The sequence below is a fragment of the Ziziphus jujuba genome, chromosome 10 (genome assembly GCF_031755915.1).
Source record: "Ziziphus jujuba cultivar Dongzao chromosome 10, ASM3175591v1".
NCBI classification, from domain to species: Eukaryota; Viridiplantae; Streptophyta; class Magnoliopsida; order Rosales; family Rhamnaceae; genus Ziziphus; species Ziziphus jujuba.
The window spans coordinates 25330633-25349758 of NC_083388.1; the positions used below are offsets into that span (position 1 = coordinate 25330633).

The window sequence follows — 19126 nt, forward strand, 5'->3', positions numbered from 1 at the left end:
GATGTAGTTGTTCCCGGAAAGATGTTAAGATACTTTTACAATAATCTTTTGCTATTTTTTCTTGGAGGGAAAAAATTAATTATAATAAAAATAAAAATAAAAAAAGAAAAAAGAAAAAGAAAAACCAACAACAGCAGCAACTCCCTTGAACGGGCATAGTCGTCGGCCTAAGAAAATGAAAGAATTTTTGTTTTTACAGAAGATTTTGTAAGATTGAAATACTCTCGTTGTACTATAATACCTTCTGGAGGTGTTCGTTACATGGGACTGGCCAAAACCGGATGAGTTATAGTCCCAATCTGGTGTTTGGGAAGGAAAATGGAGGATGGGACACATTTATCCCGTTAACCAAATTATCCGCTTCGAAGGGGACAAAGCTGACCCACCAAAACACCTGGGTCACTTTTGTCTTGCCCTTTTTCGAAGCTTTTGTGAATAATCTCTCAGCCTCTCATACAAAGTAGCTTCTGCCGGACCGTTCGCTGACTCTGTTCGAGATCTCGTCGGATCGTTGGCCGCTTCTTTTCGGTTTGAAACCCTCGATGAGTCTGCTTCTTTGCTCTGTTTGTTTTCGTGTTCTTCATATTTGATCTGGTCAGTTTACTTCTTCTTCTTCTTCGTCGATAATCTCTGCTTCTTCTTCTTCTTCTTCTTCTTCTTCGTTTTCCTCTGCTTCTTCTTCTCCGTTTGATTTGTTTAGGGATTTCTCTTGTATCCCACCTAATCAAATAAAATCTGAGTCTGAATAATCAATTTTAGTAGTCTTGGAATGATTTTATTTTATTTTTTCCAAATTTATCAAGAACTTCATTAAGACCAACAACATTTTTGGACCAAGAACGAGGCTTGTCTGAGCTTTTTCTGAAAAACAGCAATAAAGTGTGTTAAAACACTGAAACTTTGATTTCTAAAAACGCTTTTGTAAAATTGATATAGGGAAAGAAGAAATTGTGGAATTCGTTGGAGTTGGAGGCTTTGAGTTGAGGAAGATTATATACTACTCCAGTCTCCAGTAGTAACTCTATCTCCATTGTTGAAGAAGCCCTAGTCAAGGTACTTTTTTTCTTTTTGTGTGTGTGTGTGTGTGTGTGTGTGTGTGTGATGGTATTCTTAGCATCAGATTCATGTATACCTTCTTTAACATGCCAATGGATATCTCTTATGTCGGTTATGTCAAAAGCCACCTTGCTATAAAAAACTAGCACAATTTTCTTAAAGAAAAAAAAAATACAGCTTTAGCACAGTGAAACACAGTGTTTGAACTTGACTTCAGAGGGAATTGGTCTCAGTTCGACATAATTATTTAAAAGGCCAGGAACTATATCCTTATTGCTTGCTAGTTAGTGACCATTTTCCCATGCATAAAATAGTTATGCCATCTTTACTTGATTTTAGTGATACGTAAAAATCATTTGGAAAACAAGAGTGACCTGAGGGAGCCAACCTGAAACCAGAGTACAGTCTCGTTTACTGCCACCTTATAAAACCTGGGGTAGTGAATTTCAAAAGGCAAAAGTAGGTAATTGCTTAGTCAGAGTTCAACCTCATTAATTCTGAAAGAATACTATAGAATCCAATCATACAACTTGGATTGCTTATCAATTAGTTCAAAGTATTGTAACGAATTAAAGCATTATATGCATATAATTGAGGGTCATTAATATGATTTCAAAGTAAACGACACTATTTACTACACATTGTCATAATGATTCAACCTAATATTTTCAAAACCAATTGAAGATGTCTTATGAAACTAATTCCATGTTCTTTGTTACAAAATATGTAATTTAAAGAAGTAAATACATAATTTTATGGTGAGCTTCTGTTGCTTGATATAAATGGTTAGACCCAGTTTTTGATAACTTAATCTTTTGAGGTTAATGATAACCTAGAAGTAGAATCAAAGTCTATTTGTCCATCTAGTCTTATGTTCTGATCCTAGTAATGCCTTTTCTGTTTTGGTAGTTTATTAATCTTTGAGTCTAAGGCCTATGTTTGTCATTTATTGGACAGACTTATATACAAGAGACTGTTAGGTGACTGATGGGGAGTTAAAACTTCATTGTAAGCTCTAAGTGTGAAAATTTTACTTCGTAGTTTGCTCTCACAGAGAACTCGGAAAGCTTTATGCTAATGAGGGTTTTTCAACAAGGAAAAGTCTGTGCATATTTCGTGTCATTTAGTTTCTACACTGTTGCTTCACAGTCTTTTTCTCTCATGTTTCAAGTCCAATGTTATGTGTTCAGCTTTTGCCCTTGACATGATATCCTCTTCTGTATTCTATCTTGTGTTCTTAAAGAATACATATTTCTCCTCATTTTACATTCCTTCATAGAGTTACTCCTTTTAGTACAAAAGAAAAGCAATACCAGGTAGACTCATTCCAATGAAGGATCACTTCCAGATAGATAAAAAATTTCTTGCAAGAAACTCAAAAAAGTTTGGAAAATTTAGGAGTTTAGATTATGAAGAAGAGTCATAGGGAAATAATGGAGCATATGGCTTAGACTTTTGATGAATAGGTTCTCTCAAGAAGCCAGTACAAGCAAAAGTGGTACCAATGGTAGCCAAAAGCTATTGAAATCGTTAAAGAAGAAACAAAACAGAGCCTTAATCATTTTCAGCTAAAACAATAATTAGGACAGCATTTCTCTTTCTCTTTGTTTTGACCAGCCTGCATTTTCAGTAGTTTGTTGGTGATTTTAACAAATGGTTGAAATTTCTGAAAAGCAAACCTATGAGTGGGATGTAGGTGTAGGCAGAAGATGTTGGAGCTACTAATGAGGAAGTGTTTAAGCCAACAGACTTATTTATAAGCTGACACGGAGTAATTGCTGTTCTGCAAAATTTCCTTCATGTTGTATATTAAATATGGAAAAAGTGCTACTGAATATGGAAACATAGACCATGTTTTACCTAGTTAGATAGCAACAAATTTTTTTTTAGTATAATGGTATAAGGAAGTGAACCAGATGGAGTGTAAATTATTCAATGGTAATATGATTATTCCTGATAGTCTTGACTTTTTTTTAGTGAATTATTCCTGATAGTTTGATACTGATAATAAGAGCAGTCATTTTTGAGCGCCAGATCCAAAGCCTAATTAGAAGTCTTAAGCAATTGAGACTGACAAATTATGGGCCGGCTAGCTGCTGTCTGAAAGTTGTGTGAATTATGGACCTGTGATGTGCACAGGCTTTGCAGGCTAGCAAATAATTGGTTTGTTTGGTGGTGGGTTTTAACACTTCAATGACTGAATTGGGCACGCAAGAATAGAGTGAATACATACCAGTTTATTAGCTTAACATCATGGTTATCTGATCCATCACTGTTGAAAGCATGAAAACTATTTGACATGTCATCACACGTACAGACATCAAATTTATTTATTTATTTGGTTAAGGAAAAAAGGCATATTCCCAATATAAATAAAAAAATAAAAGAAGTCCATGTAATGCACTTCCATTTGTGTAATGGAAACCCCGTGTCTATGTAATGCACTTCCATTTGTCTATCTTCTTCATTCATTTTTTTTTTTTTCTGCCACTAATCAAACTGAAATTGCATACCGGGCTACAAATGAAAAATAATGACATTCACGATCATAAAAAAGCATAATCTTTTTGGAAAAAAGAGTTTAAAGAAGGAATAAAAATATAAGAAAATAACAAGATTACACAGATTTCCATTAGTTTCAGGCTAATCTCAGCATGCTGGAAAACAGCAGGAGAGGAATCGAAAGTTCGAAACCAATGCACAAGCATCAACAATTTTCTAAAATTTGAAGGACAGAATAATTAAAATTTCATCATCTGAAAAGCAAAACAAAACGAAAGAACGCCTTTTCTTTTATGCCAAACGAAATGTTATATATAGGAATAAGAAAAAAAAAAAAAAAAAAAACTAATACTCACAGAAATTGACCAGCATTTAAAGCTAAACTTCGGCTTGTTATCTTAAAAAAAAAAATTTAAATTAAAAAATTAAAAAAAAAACTATAATCACAGTATATGTGTCGGTTTTAAATCTATGACCAGCCTTCAACCATAACTAATATATTTTAAGGATACAATTATTCATTTGGCTCCATCATTAATAATAATAAAAAAAATTTGATGATATATATATATATATATTGAGTTTGAAGAGTTTAAAAAAACTTAAATCCACCTTTTATTTTGACCTTCCAAATATATATAATGTTTATTGTGAATGCCAATATATAAATATATTATTTATGGAAGATTTTTGTTTGCTGTATATATTCAATTGTATTGGCAATAGTAGCTCAATTTATTGTATTTCTTATAATTTTTTTTATTTGTTGTTTTTTTTTCTTTTTGTAGAGATGGATGGAAGAAAATTAGTTGTGATTCAATCTTTTTGTTGGGGCTTTATGTTTATCTTCTTTATGTACATGTATGTAGCGTGGCAAAGGAGAAATGAAAGAGGTGTTAGGAATAGAATAACTAGGAATACCGAATTGCGTACATCTTTTATAGATAGTTTGTTGGACAATGATGTCACTTGTATTAGTCAATTGAGGATGGATAGGAGAACATTTGTTATTTTATGTCGGTTATTACGCTAGGATGGATATGTGAAAAGAGATGGTACTGTTATATTGGAAGAGCAAGTGTGCATATTTTTGCACATAATTGCTCATCATACAAAAAACCGTACAATTATCAGTCGATTCTATAGATCAGGGGAGACAATTAGTAGATATTTCAATTCATTATTGAATGGGGTGTTGCACTTACATTCCATTTTGTTGAGGCATCCTGAACCTGTGTCGGATAATTGCTCGGATGATAGATGGAAAATGTTTAAGGTACGTATGTGGACTAGTTTGGTTATTAATTTTATAGTTAGATGACTTGTAGCATTATCTGACGTTAATAAAATTGTTTGTGTCGTAGAATTGTTTGGGAGCATTAAATAGAACTTATATTAAGGTGAAAGTACCTGAAATCGATAAGCCAAGATATCGAATAAGAAAGGGTGAGATAGCAACAAATGTCTTAGGTGTATGTAACCCGAATATGGAATTTATATTTGTATTACCGGGTTGGGAAGGCTCCGCTTCAGATTCCAGAGTACTTCGAGATGCAATAAGTAGGCCAAATGGAATAAAAATACCAACCGGTAAGACCAATCCTTAAATATTTCATCGAGTGGATTAACATTACATAAACTAATAGGAGATATTTTTCTGTGTTAGGTTGTTATTACTTAGTGAATGCTGGTTACACAAATGGTGAAGGATTTCTTGCACCATATAGGGGAACAAGACATCACCTTTCCGAATGGAGAGATGGTTGTGCACCCATAAATCATCAAGAGTATTTCAACATGAAGCATGCATCAGCTAGGAATATCATAGAAAGATACTTTGGGGTTCTTAAAATGCGATGGGCAATTTTAAGAAGTCTATCTTTCTACCCAATTGCAACACAAATCAAAACCATTACTACATGTTGTCTGATACATAATCTGATTAGAAGAGAAATGACACTTGATCCTGGAGAAGTTGAATATGATAGGATGGAAAATGTGGACATTAATGAAGAGGATGACATTATAGGATCAATTGCTTCCTCGGATCGATGGACGAATTGGAGAGATGAGTTAGCTAAGCAAATGTTTGGTGAGTGGAGAGGTCATCATGATTACTAGTTGATGGCTATGTAAAAAATTAGGCTCTAACTGCTTATTTAATATTGTTTGTTAAATCTTTTAGATAATATGTATGAAGACAAACTTATATTATATTAAGTGCAACATTTGAGATTTATTGTTATTTTGTTTGCATCTTGTTTTGATAATGTTGGAATCATGAAATGTTTACTTGAATAGCAATGGAAGCTGGAGGTAGCAGTAACGATAATAGGGGGGATGAATCTAGGCGTACATGGAGTAGAGGTGAGAAAGAAGCTTTGCTGGTTCTTTTAGATGAAGCTGTAGCTAGTGGGCAACGTTGTGACATGGGAGCATTTAAACCTGGTACACTTAATATGATTGAGCGGCAACTGGCTGAAATGTGTCCTAACTCGGGATTACGAGCAACTCCACATATTGAATCGAAGCTAAAAAAGTGGAAAAAGCAATATGGTATCATATACGACATGCTGAACAAAAGTGGATTTGGATGGAATGACACTCTTAAATGTGTGGAGGTTGACAGTGACGATGCTTGGAAAGCATATATGCAGGTTTTGAATTTGTTAGGAAAAATACCTTTATTGAATTTTGTGTTTCTTATCTTAAATATATAATGTTTTTACTAAATGATGGCTTTTTTTATTTTAGAGTAATCCAAGTGCAAAAAGTTGGAGAGATAAACCTTTTTCGATATATGAGAGGCTTGCTAATATTTTTGGGAAGGATCGGGCAACAGGACATGGAGCACAAACTCCAATTGATTTAGTTAATGATATAAATATGGAGCCTGACAATGACCAATTTGATGATGTGGGTTCTCCAATGTCTATGAATCAACCACATAGTCAACTGCCCACACAATCCCAATTAAGAGGTAAGAGGAAAGCTAAATCGAAGGATGTTGACATCGTTAGCGGGTTAAACAATATAGCAGATAAGTTTATTGATAAATTGGCTACACAGTTAGACAAGTTGGAGAAGTCTGATATCAACTATCCACAATACTTAGCTATGGAGCTTGACAGGTTAGGATTCCCTATTACTGACAATCTCAAAATCTCTAAGGCAATGAGATCGGATCCATCGAACGTTGAGGTTTTCAAGATTATTAAAACTGATGCGCAGAAGATTGAATTTGCTTGTGGATTTTTGGATAACTAAATTAGTATTGTTGTGGATTATATATCTATGGATATGTATGAGAGGATGACAACTATGAACATTTGGAATTGAAACTTATGGACATATATTGTAACGTATTGAATGTTGGTTTCTAATTATGCATGTACGGATAATTTTATTATTATGTGTTATTTTTTAGAATATTAACATGCACTTTATTGATTTGGTTAGTTGTTATTTTGTTTAATAATATTACTATATTATATTGTCATTTATTATTATATGCAGGAATATTGAATGGCAAATAGAAGGGTTTATGTTGTGTTTAAAGGTAGACAACTATGGATATATAATTCTTGGTCTAAATGTCATCAACAAGTGCACGGATTTACAAATAATTTATATCAAGCCTATAATACAATTGAAGAAGCTGAAATTGCATATGTTGAGTTTGTAGAACAAACAATGAGGAATCGTAATAAAGCAAATCCAATACAAAATACCACCACCGTACATACACGTGCTCAATTTCACAACTAGTGGGGTAATGGTTTTTGTATTAGGTTGTTTATTTGGCTTACTATCAATGGGTTTATTTACTTATTTCTTATATAATTAGATTATCCTTGTAAAATCCAATATATATATATACGGATGCCATACTTATTAAAAATGCAACTACATGTGACATTTATTTATATATCTATATATCTATATGTATGAATTGAAGATGGATATTTTTATGCTATCAACAAGTTCTTAATTAAATATTATGTCAATTTTTTTTATTTGTATTTAATTGTTATTCATGATTAGTAATTTTATTTTAATTGGTTTTGAAAACAATATTTTAAGTAGTTTATGGGTGTTAAAAAAAAAATTACAAATGTATTATAAATATCATTAAATTATTTTTATTATTAATTAATTGAACATATAAATATCTATACAAAAAATATTAAATATAAGTAATAATAAAACTTTAATTAAATATAATATTTAATTTTTTTGTAAATATAAATATAATTTTAAATCTTTTCATATTTAACAAAATAAAAACTATAATTATAAAATAATCCAATCCAGTCCGATCCTGCACCAAACATGGGACAACTAGTCCAACATTCAGTCCAGAACTATACCAAACACAGTACTGCATTATTCGATCCTGTCCGATCCGAACCTATTATGTCCGATCCCGTCCGATTCGGACCTATCCTGCATACCAAACGTCCCCTCTGGACTGAACTTATATTAACATGTCACACGTGGTTTTTATCCAAAAAAGATTAAAAAAAAAAAAAAGAAAGTCACACGTGGTTGTTACCAGCAAAAACATGTCGCACGTGGTGATTGTCCCGGAGCTAATTCGTGGCCTCCCTCATGTTTCTTCTCCTTTAGCACATCACACATTATTTTCAAAAATAAAAATAAAAATGAAAAACAACCTATCACTGTTCAGTTTTCACTTTCACCACGATAATTGCCAAGGCTCAGAAGTCCGTTTTTTATTTCAAAACAATTTTATTTTCACCAAGCAGATTCTGGAGGTAGAACTTTCTAGCTCTTTTGATTATGAAATAATACAATATTTTCTAGCTCATTTAATTAAACTAATGTGTACATCTTTCATTCGAGATTCTCATTACCTTTCGAATGAACGATCAGTTGTTTGGAAATCTATTTTAATTTAGAGTCAAAACGTTGATTCGATTGAATATGGTATTATTGATATTCAATTTGAAAAAAATCTAGGGAAGAATAAAAAAAAAAACACAATTCATATAAATAAAGTGTGAATAAAAGAAAGAGATTATGATATTAGGTATCAAAACCTGTAGAATCAAAAGCATCAAAATGCCCAAAGAGTGGCTTTATCTTAATATCTCTCAAGAGAAAATAGTAAATTGGTCTTTGCTTTGATAATTCTCATGTACTTGTAATTGCCTTCCACTGTTGCACGTTATAATAATAGTCTTCCTATCAACAATTGAATTTTCAAAACTATTGCATGATTAAATATAAACAAAATGATCAATATTTATTAAAAAAACATAATTTTATGCATGTTTGAACACAACACAAAATAAGACTAGTCATACAATATAAAAAATGCAAAATGGTTCGATCTCAGTCCAACCTTATTAGTTCAGGTTCAAATAAAAATTTAACTCAAAATTAATTGGTAATATTTTACTTGACTTGTACGGTATATGCTATTTAGGTTTCACTTTCTTTTTCCCTACTACAAGTTATGATAATAGTCTTCTGAACTCAATTGAATTTTCAAATCTTGAAAACAATTGGATGAATAAATATAAACAAAATGATAAATCTTCATAAAAAAGAAATCTTTGCCTCTCTAAACACAACAAAAAACAAGACTAGTCATACAATATAAAAAGTGCAAGGCGACCCACTTTTTGCCCTGACTTACCTATCCAAATTCAAATGAGGTTTCAACCTATGATTAATCATATAATATAAAGAGTGCAAGGTGACCCATTCTCTACCTTAAGCCATCTACCCAGGTCTAAATGAGATTCTAACACAAAACTTCCATGTGGAGACTAATATAGGGATTGCTTTGCCACCTTGACTCGAGACTCCATCATCTAGTTTATCTAGGGCTTGCTACTATTTGATTCGTCAATCACTTTACAATCTTTTTCGGTTTTGATACCACTTAAACTTGAAAGTATTGCATTAATAAATTTAAATAAAATGATCAATCTTCATTAAGAAACAGTGTTATGTGTATGTGAAGTCCCACATAGGTTAGAAAGGAGAACGAAGCATGGCTTATAAGCGTGTAGATACTTTTTCCTTGCAACGCGTTTTGACAAAACCTTGAGGGCTGGGTTGTAAGAGGATTTTCCAAATCCAAAAAGAACAATATCGCATACGGGTGGTCTGAATTGTCACAGATAGTATCAGAACCGAACCCGGATCGGTGTGCCAGCGAGGACGTTGGGCCCCAAGATGGGTGAATTGTGAAGTCCCCGATCAATTCGAAAGGGGAACGAAGCATGGCTTATAAGCGTGTGGATACCTTTCCCTTACGATGCGTTTTGACAAAACCTTGAAAGCTGGGTTGTAAGAGGATTTTCCAGGCCCAAAAAAACCAATATCGCATGCAAGTGGTCTGGGCTGTCACAGATGGTATCAGAGCCGGATCTGGATCAGTGTGCCAGCGAAGACGCTGGGCCCCAAGAGGAATGAATTGTAAAGTCCCCCATCGGTTGGAAAAGGGAACGAAACATGGCTTATAAGCATGTGGATACCTTTCCATTGCGACGCGTTTTGACAAAACCTTGAAGGCTGAGTTGTAAGAGGATTCCCCAGGCCCAAAAAGGATAATATCGCATGCGAGTGGCCTGAACTGTCACATGTATATATAAACACAACATAAAACAAGACTAGTCATACAATATAAAGAGTGCAAGGAGGTCCACTTTTTGGCCTAGCTTACCCATCTAGGCTCAAATTAGATTCTAATAAAAAACTTACATGTAACTAGTCATGCTATATCAAGAGTGAAAGGCTGTCCACCTTTTGCTCTAACCCACTAGTTTACAATAGAAATAGTGCAAGGTAACCCATTGTCTGCCTAACCTACTTGCCTAGGCCAAAATAATGTTCCAACCTAAAACTTCCACGTTCGATACATTGTATTCAGAACCCGTTTGCATATCAATAATATTATTGTGTTCTATCCATGGAATTCTAATTTCTCCCTTTTATTACCAAAAGTTTTTCGTTATGCTTAAACCAGGTATTCTTTAAAAATAAGTAAGCTTTGTTCTTACTATGGAGTCTGTGAATCTTGAATATCAAAAAGTTCAATATGCTCTTAATGATCCATTTGGACTACATTGTAGTCTATGCAGAGCTAAGCCTTTAAGGTTTGCCCCTTGTTTGGATTTGAAGAGGTTGTATGTAGGGCTTATTCTTTGTGTTTGACTACAATATAGGCCTTCATGTAGTTTGTATAGAGCTGAGGCCAGTAAGTTTGCCGCTTATTTGGATTTGAAGAGGTTGTATGTAGGACCTATTCTCTGTGTTTGATGATAGTATAAGCCTCCATGATAACAAAGCTTTAGACTACTAGTTCTAGACTTGTATGAATACCCATAAAACCAGTAGTTCTAAATATTTTGACAAAAGCATACGGATTAATGAGTAGGGAATAGCTCTTAATCATAGAAACCTCAAACGCTTCCATTTCATCTGCCTCCCCAAATAGCCCTCCTAGAATGTCTTCTTCAATTACTCTTTCACCTCGTTCACCTTCTATTTCAAGATCAAATTCAGTAAAGATTGATCAACTGGTAGAATATACATATATCCCTCTAGAAGCTCAAATCAATGCTACTGAATTACCCTTTCTTAACCCTTACGAACTTCTTCATAAAAATAATTATCTTCAAAAAAGTATCAAGAAACTAATTACTTCAAAGAAATTCCCTATAAAAGAATACATACAGTCCTCCTAGATGAACAACTGTTTAATTTCAGCCACTAAAGTAGAACAATTTGTAGATTTTGAAGTTCCCCAAGATCTCATAGACACATGGAAAAGAGAATGGTACACTCACCTCCATTTTGGAGTTTTGAGACTTGTTCTCTCCTTGCATGGAAGATGAGGCATTCCTGTAGCTGCAAGGCTATCACTTCTTAACAATACCTTTCTCAGATACGAACATGCTATGAGAGGCATTGTACTGTCAACTCTCAATGCTGGCAGTATTTTGTAGTCCAAATTTGTATGTCCCACTATCTTGAAGCTTTCAAAAGTTCAAATCCATATCATCGGAGCACAACAAGTAAAAACAACTTATGTTACAACACTTCATCATCAAATCACTTTCAGATTGCAAAATCATGCTGTTTATCTCAATAGACCTCGTGTTACTGACCATTTAAATTGAAGCCCGAAGAGCAGATCTTCCGACAATCGTGCAAATTCCAAGATAGATTGCCAAGGAAAAACTAAAAGAAATCATTCCTCTTAGTTGGACCACCAACCATGAAAAGATCTTGCTCAACAATAAGCCCTTGCACACAATGGTTCCTACCTTTAGAACCATGGCTGATGGAACGGTGATGACGAAATTCGAGAGCTTTGATGAAGGTCCCAACTCTACAAACACCATAGACTGAATTTCCCATGATGGTGATAATCTCAATCCCGAAAATCTATGAACAGGATGACATAGTTAGATGGAAAACGCTCCTATGTGGACAAAATCAATGGCCACTTCATTTGAAACGTAGCACCTGAAATATGTGATCCAACCTGCAATTGCTGGATGCATGATGAAGATACAGATTCTGAAGACGAAGAGCGAAGAAGAAGAAGGAGAAGAAAAAAGAAGTCCTCTTTGATGATTTGTAAATCTCAAAGAAGGTAATACCATCCATATAATCCAAATTCACCTTAGATCGAAATGCATAAGGACAAGAAATCCCTGTCTATGTATGGAAAAGGTCTTAAGGCCATTTATCAAAAAAGGTGCAAAAACAAAGAAGCATATTATGCTCTTGGAAAAGAAAAAACAGCAACATCTACAGAACTTCATTAAAAACAGAAACAAAAAGCTGAAGCAGAACTCACACTGATTTCCTACATGGTTCGGCCAAGCAAGCCTTTCTTATGATAAAAAATTCTCCACTCTTAAAAAAAAAACCCATCCAGTCTATAAAGTCAACTCCCAATCATTTATGCAGTCTAAAGAATTCATGCCTGATAGCTTATTCAAACCTTTATCTCAACGTGAAAAAGTTCTTAATTGGTAGACTTTGAATGCTTGAGCATAGAATAAAACTCTTAAAAGAATTGATATGAAGCGGGATAAGATAATTGCAGAGACTGCTATAATAAACACCAAATTGGACTCCCTTTCCATTGAAAGTAAGAAAACTCTACATCAATCTCACTGTGAAAATCTCTCAGTTAGATAGAGATCCCAAAAATCTTATTGACAGACAAGAAATTGGAAGAGAATTCTTGAAAAAGACCAGAAAATGAAAGAAAAAGCTGAAGCAAATCAATGATAGCTTAAAAACTCCCAAATTTACCCCATTTAGTGTAATACCAATATTTGCTACACCAGCATATACCCAACTACAGACTCCTCGAACGCCTTCTAGATGATCCATGAACTTTTCAAAAAGCCAGAATCAACAATAAGAAAACAAAAAGAACAAGGAAGAGTTACACCAGCATCAGCCTCTTATCGACCTATCCAACCATCGACTTTCACATAAACATCCACCAAACCTTCACAATCCATGGCTGTTATCCCTCGTTCAACAACTTCAAAAGAAAAATCTGAAGAATCAAACTCATCAAAGGAATCTGAATCTAAAACTCCAATCCTGATGGCTGGACCACGGGCCCTACAAAAAGCAGAACGCTGTTTTTCGCCCCCGCCAGGGGACTAGGCCAATCATCGCTCAACCAGCCACTTTATTATTAAAATTTCCTTTAACAAAAAATAAAATAAAACAAAAATAAACAAAGAAAAGAAAAACTCGATTGATCAAACTCTCCTTCACATGGTAAATGCGAAGTAATTTTAAATGATAACATACAAATAAAAAAGTCAATGAATGATTCGTCCAGTGAGTTCATCCGAAAGCTTTATATTAATATAATACAAAATATGTGGAATGGGTTACAGCTAATACGTCAGGCGTGATGCCCATTTCTCACACTTTATGTTTTTCGACAAGATACTCTACCAAACAGCCGCATGGTTCATCCACAACAACAATTCTAGCACAACTACGAATGCTTATGAAACAGAACCATAGTATCAACATAGACTTATTATTTGTTTATGGACAACAACATATTAAACAGGCATTAAAACGACACTCTAACACCAAGCAATGCCATCAACTGAGAAATGAACTCCGGGTGGCCTGGCCAAGCAGCTCCAGTCACCAAATTTCCATCAGTGAAACAGCGGTAAATTGGTTCAGGTTCTAACCATGTTGCCCCTGCTAACACCACATTAAGCTTTACGGCTGGGTATGCTGTACATTTCTTTCCCTGAATAGCATCACAAGAAAATGAATTATTTCACTATCATCCCACCTTTCACTTGATCAAATAAAAATATTACTTAGGAAGTAACGGAAGTTACTATTTCATTTATTATTCAATATTGTTACCTGGAGAACACCAGATGCAGCTAAAATTTGCTGCCCATGACAGATAGAGGCAACAGGTTTTTTAGCATCCATAAAATGCTTCACTACTGCAACAACCTTCTCATCTAATGCCAAATATTCAGGAGATCGACCTCCAGGGATGACGAGAGCATCATAACTTGAGCTGTCTAAACCTTCAAAGTCAGCTGTTAATGTGAAATTATGGCCTGGCTTCTCGCTGTAGGTCTGGTCACCTTCAAAATCATGGACAGCGGTTGCACAGGTATCACCAGCCTTCTTCTTGGGGCACACTGCATCAACATGGCACCCTAGAGCTTGAAGGGACTGAAAAGGAACAGTTACCTCATAATCCTCCACGTAATCCTGCAATGAAAGGAAATAACACACAGCAACTGTCACCAACCTAAATTTTCAGATTGGCCGCTGACCTAAACTTTCAGATTTTCACATATTCAATCTGTCAATAGTTTGATCGTTCAACAGTGTTGAGCGATAACTTTTGTTTGTCATGATAACAAGGTTTAAGAGTAAATGCATACCTATGTCAATAAAAAGAATCTAAAAGTATCTGCTTTATCGTTGAGGGAAATAAACCAGCCCAAAACAATGCCTCAACCACTAATTTCTACCACAGGGCAAAAAGCAGAAACCAACTTTCTATACCTTTGATAGATATATTAGAGAACATGCATATTTTGTTACAACTGTTGGATAATGTTCATAAAAAGCTATCTGTTCAAATGACAATTGTACTGTCATCTTCTTATTTGGGACAGTCATCTTCTACCATAGTTATCTTCTACCAAAGTTCTGCCTAAGACCTTGTAAACTTGTAATTGATTCAGAGAGTAAGCAACAACTCTTAATAACATCCCGAGTTGGTTCTGAACTGCATAGACTATTTTACAATCTTCTTTCATTTTCTGCGTTTTAAATTTCATTTAAACTACAATATTCCAATTCCCAGCTTATGTTAAGTATTAAGAAAAAAAGTATCATGATTCTGGATGTTAAAGCATAAGAAAGAATGATTCTCCTAATATGGTATTTCTCAATTGCACATACCCCACAGAGGAATAAGATCTTTTTATCCGAACCAGTTATGTTGCCTCCAAGTGCCTTCACGAAGAGCCTAATAAACTCAGGGTGGCCTTCATATGTAGCCGCAGTGATTAGATTACCATCAGCAACGCAAGCCGACATGGTCTCAGGTTCCACCCAATGAGCGCCGGAAGCAATGAGTGCAGGTCTCACAGCAGGAAATGCTGTGCACTTGCGACCTTTAGCTGTACCTGCAGCTGCCAGCACCAGTTGTCCATGGCAAATAGAGGCAATTGGCTTCTTGGAGTCAGCAAATTTTCTCACCAAGTCCACCACTGATGAATTCACAGCCAGATATTCTGGAGCACGCCCTCCTGGTATCACTAACCCATCATATTTGCTAACTTCAATTTCATCAAAATTTGCATTGAGGGTGAAATTATGCCCACGAGATTCAGAATATGTCTGCAATCAATTAAAAAAATGGAAATGATTGTAAAACCAATCCCTAAATAAGCTTGAAGTTCTATATATACTCTATATATACACTCTTTCTTTTCTTGTTTTTCTTAACTCTCGGAAAATACATATATTCACAAGGAAAAAAGAAAACTTTTCACAAGCACCGTATTCTTCAGTCAAATGGGTATTCTCCGATTCCTAGAGAAAACTAAGAAAGTTGCTTAAATTGGGAGAGACATAAACTTGTAAAAATCGGGGGTTTTATAAGGCAACCAATTATAGAAGTCAAAGACTACAACTTTATAAAGGAAAAGAAAGCCAAAAAAAAAATAAAAAAATAAAAAAAATGGTATAGGTATTGAAGGGAGGGGAGTAAGAGAATGGACCTGGCGACCAGGAGGAAGCTCATGAATGGCGGTGCGACAGGAATCGCCGGCTTCCTTGCCGGGACAAACGGCATCAACGGCCACTCCGAAAGCCTGCAAGGCTTGAAAAGGAACCATCGCCTCCGAATCTTCCATGTAATCTCCACACAACAACAATACCCTTTTCTGACCCATTTCGTTCTCTCTCTCTCTCTCTCTCTCTGTGCGTGAGCTTCTGTGAGTGAGCTTCTGTGAGTGTGAGCAAAATGGAGTTTTCTAGGAGGCTTTCATGGATGTAGTTGCTTCTGGAAAGATGTTGAGATATTTTTATAATAATCTTTTACGATTTCTTCATGGAGGAAAAAAAAAATTATAAAAAAATAAAAATAAATAAATAAAACCCAACAACGGCAGCAACTCCCTTGGATTGGCATATTCGTCGGCCTAAGAAAATGAAAGAATTTTTATTTTTATAGAAGATTTGGTGAGATTGATTTTAGCAAAAAAAAATTTGGTAAGATTGAAATAATTTTATAATACTATAATATCTTGTCGACTGATCTGATGTTAACATGTCACACGTGGTAGTTTACCAGCAAAAGCATGTCGCACGTGGCGAATATCCCGGAGCTAATCTAATTCGTGGCCACCTCATTTTTCTTCTCCTTAATCACATCGCACATTATTTTCGAAAAAAAAAAGAAAAAGAAAAAAACAGCCTATTGCCATTCAGTTTCACTTTCACCACAGTAATTGACAGGACGCAGAAGTCCTTTTTTCTTTTTTTTTTCAAAACAATTTTATTTTCACTAAGCAGATTCTGGAGCAAGAATTTTCTAGCTCTTTTAATTTAAAAACAATATAATATTTTCTAGCTCTTTCGATTAAGCTAATGTGTACATTTTCTCATTCGTGCTTCTCATTACCTTTGGAATGAACGATTTGTTGTTGGGAAATCTACTTTAATTTAGAGTCAAATGTTTATTCAATTGAATATGGTATTAATGATATTCAATTTGAAAAAATCTAGGAAAAAAACACAATCCATATAATTAAAGTATGAATAAAAGAAAGAGATTATGACATAGAGTATCAAAGCCTGTAGAATCAAAAGCATCAAAATGCACAAACAGTGACTTTATCTTAATATCTTTCAATAGAAAATAGCAAATTGGTCTTCGCTTTAATCAAAAGCTCGTTTACTTGTAATTTCCTCCCACTTTTCTTTTCCCTATCGCGGGTCACAATAAGGTGGCCCACTCTTTGCTCGGGTCCAAATATGGTTTGGATTTAAAATTTGTTCAGGTTCTAATCCAAATCAATTACCATATGCAATTAGATTTCTTAGACTTTAATTTACATTTTTTCCAACATACTAATACAAAGTCTTTTGTCATTGCCTCCTGGTGCGTTCACAAAAAGCTCGATATACTCAGCATGGCCGTCATATGTAACCCCACAAATTAAATTACCATTACCAAAACATTACAACATGGCCTTCGAAGCACCAGCAGCATTGACATGTCCTAGTGAAAGAAATGCGGTACACTTCCAAGCTTTGAGAGATCCAGCAGCTGCTAAAACCAAATGTCCATGGCAAAAGAAGCAATTGGCTTTTTGGCGTTGGAACATTTCCCGACCAGCTCCAAAATTTACTTATTCCCGATGGTATTACCAATCTATCATTTTTGCCAAACTTAAATTCTATTGACATAGTTTTTAAAAAGCCAGAAACAATTTTTGATGTTTAAAAACTGTTTTTGAAAATATTTTCATAATTTAAAAAAAAAAAATACTTTTAACCTTCTAATTTTTAAAAGCATTTTTAATTAAAATCAATATAGAATAACTTTTTATAAAAAGCATTTCTAAATAAGCAAAACCAATAAACAAAGCCTTAATACGATTAAAAGTTGCCTTGAGCCTGGAATAGAAGCCAGGCCATTTAGAACATGTCTGTACAAAAAAAAAAAAAAAAATTGTAATATTGAGTAGACAAACAGGCATAGAAAAGAATGAAATAGGAATATATACATATAATCATGACTCTTAAAATGGGTTTCTCTTTAAATTTGCAAGTAATAAATATTTTGGATTTTGGGTTATAAATTGATTAAAAAAAAAAAAAAAAAAAAAAAGGACAATCTGAGCATCGTGTATATTCTATATATGCAAATGGACCGAGAAATGCACCTAAAAAGGTACGGTAGGAGGAGAAGGCTCTTGTGGTATCATTGCCGCCGGCGGCTTCTATTAAAATTTTATTTGCTTATCTGGCAACCTTTTTTTCTTTTTTTTTTTCTTTCTAAATAATAAAAAAAAAATCGAAATCTCCTCCATTTAATATATTATCAGCTCTGGAATCTCGGAATTATCCCTTCTTTTTCCACCAGTGTGAAGTATTCTTGTCTGATAAAATATCCCTTCTTTTTCCACAAGTGGGAAGTATTCTTGTCTGATAAAATGATTGTTAAAAATTTAATCTGAAAAGTTATTACCAAAAAAATAAAATAAAATAAAATAAAAATTTTTAGACGTCCACTTAAATTAACAAATACCATATAAAACCTATTGGTAGTGATTGCACGAACAGCATTTATTTAAAATTTTAACTTTAATAAAAAATCAAAAAGGATGTTTTATGGGAGAGAATAATCATAGTGCCATATAATTACATTTTTTGATTGATTAATATAATATGTACCTTAGGATATTAATTTTTAATTAAATTATGCTAAATACTAATATAAAAATTGAGTAGGGCATAATTCAGCAAAAGAATAAAAAAAAAAAATTAAGGATAAAATATATTTTACACTCTGAATTTTAGTGCGTTTTTTACTTTAGCACATGAACTAAAACTTTTAATATATATCACCACCCATATTTCTGTTTTATTGTGATTTTAGTATAATTTCAAACACTGTCTTGTGACCAAATCCAAAGGCATTTTGATGGAAGAAAAATTAGGTTTCGGTTTCTATTTCCGAGAAGGAAACGCACCAAAGAAAAAAAAAAAAAAAAAAAAAAAAACCCTGCCTTTCCCTTTTGTTTTTCCTTGTTATATTTTCTTTAAAAGAGGACTTTCAAATTGAAATTGAAGAAGGAAGGTTAGCACAAGTGCTCTAATATTATAGCACAGTGAATATGGTATATCTATAACTATATATATGTTACATGGAGAAGATAGGTACTGCTGCCCAATTTCGAGGAGTTTTCTGTTATTCTTTGTTGGAATATATATATTTTTTAATGAATTGAATGTTTTAATTTGATTGCATATGTATATA

General features: G+C 33.9%; 2 protein-coding genes across 2 annotated transcripts; one reads left to right on the forward strand and one right to left on the reverse strand.

Moving 5' to 3' along the window:
* Positions 1 to 455: 455 nt before the first annotated feature.
* Positions 456 to 6970, forward strand: LOC125420863 (uncharacterized). The gene is made up of 7 exons (XM_048468154.2): positions 456 to 594; positions 937 to 1053; positions 4347 to 4834; positions 4923 to 5148; positions 5225 to 5650; positions 5860 to 6215; positions 6313 to 6970. The coding sequence occupies exons 3-7, from the start codon at positions 4826 to 4828 to the stop codon at positions 6823 to 6825; spliced, it is 1530 nt and encodes a 509-aa protein (XP_048324111.2). The 5' UTR covers positions 456 to 594; positions 937 to 1053; positions 4347 to 4825; the 3' UTR covers positions 6826 to 6970.
* A 6432-nt stretch (positions 6971 to 13402) lies between these two features.
* Positions 13403 to 16290, reverse strand: LOC107434701 (protein DJ-1 homolog D). Its single transcript, XM_016046180.4, has 4 exons — positions 15858 to 16290; positions 15034 to 15474; positions 13969 to 14331; positions 13403 to 13846 (listed from the first exon to the last, which is right to left on the reverse strand). The coding sequence occupies exons 1-4, from the start codon at positions 16029 to 16031 to the stop codon at positions 13658 to 13660; spliced, it is 1167 nt and encodes a 388-aa protein (XP_015901666.2). The 5' UTR covers positions 16032 to 16290; the 3' UTR covers positions 13403 to 13657.
* Between the last annotated feature and the right edge of the window lie 2836 nt (positions 16291 to 19126).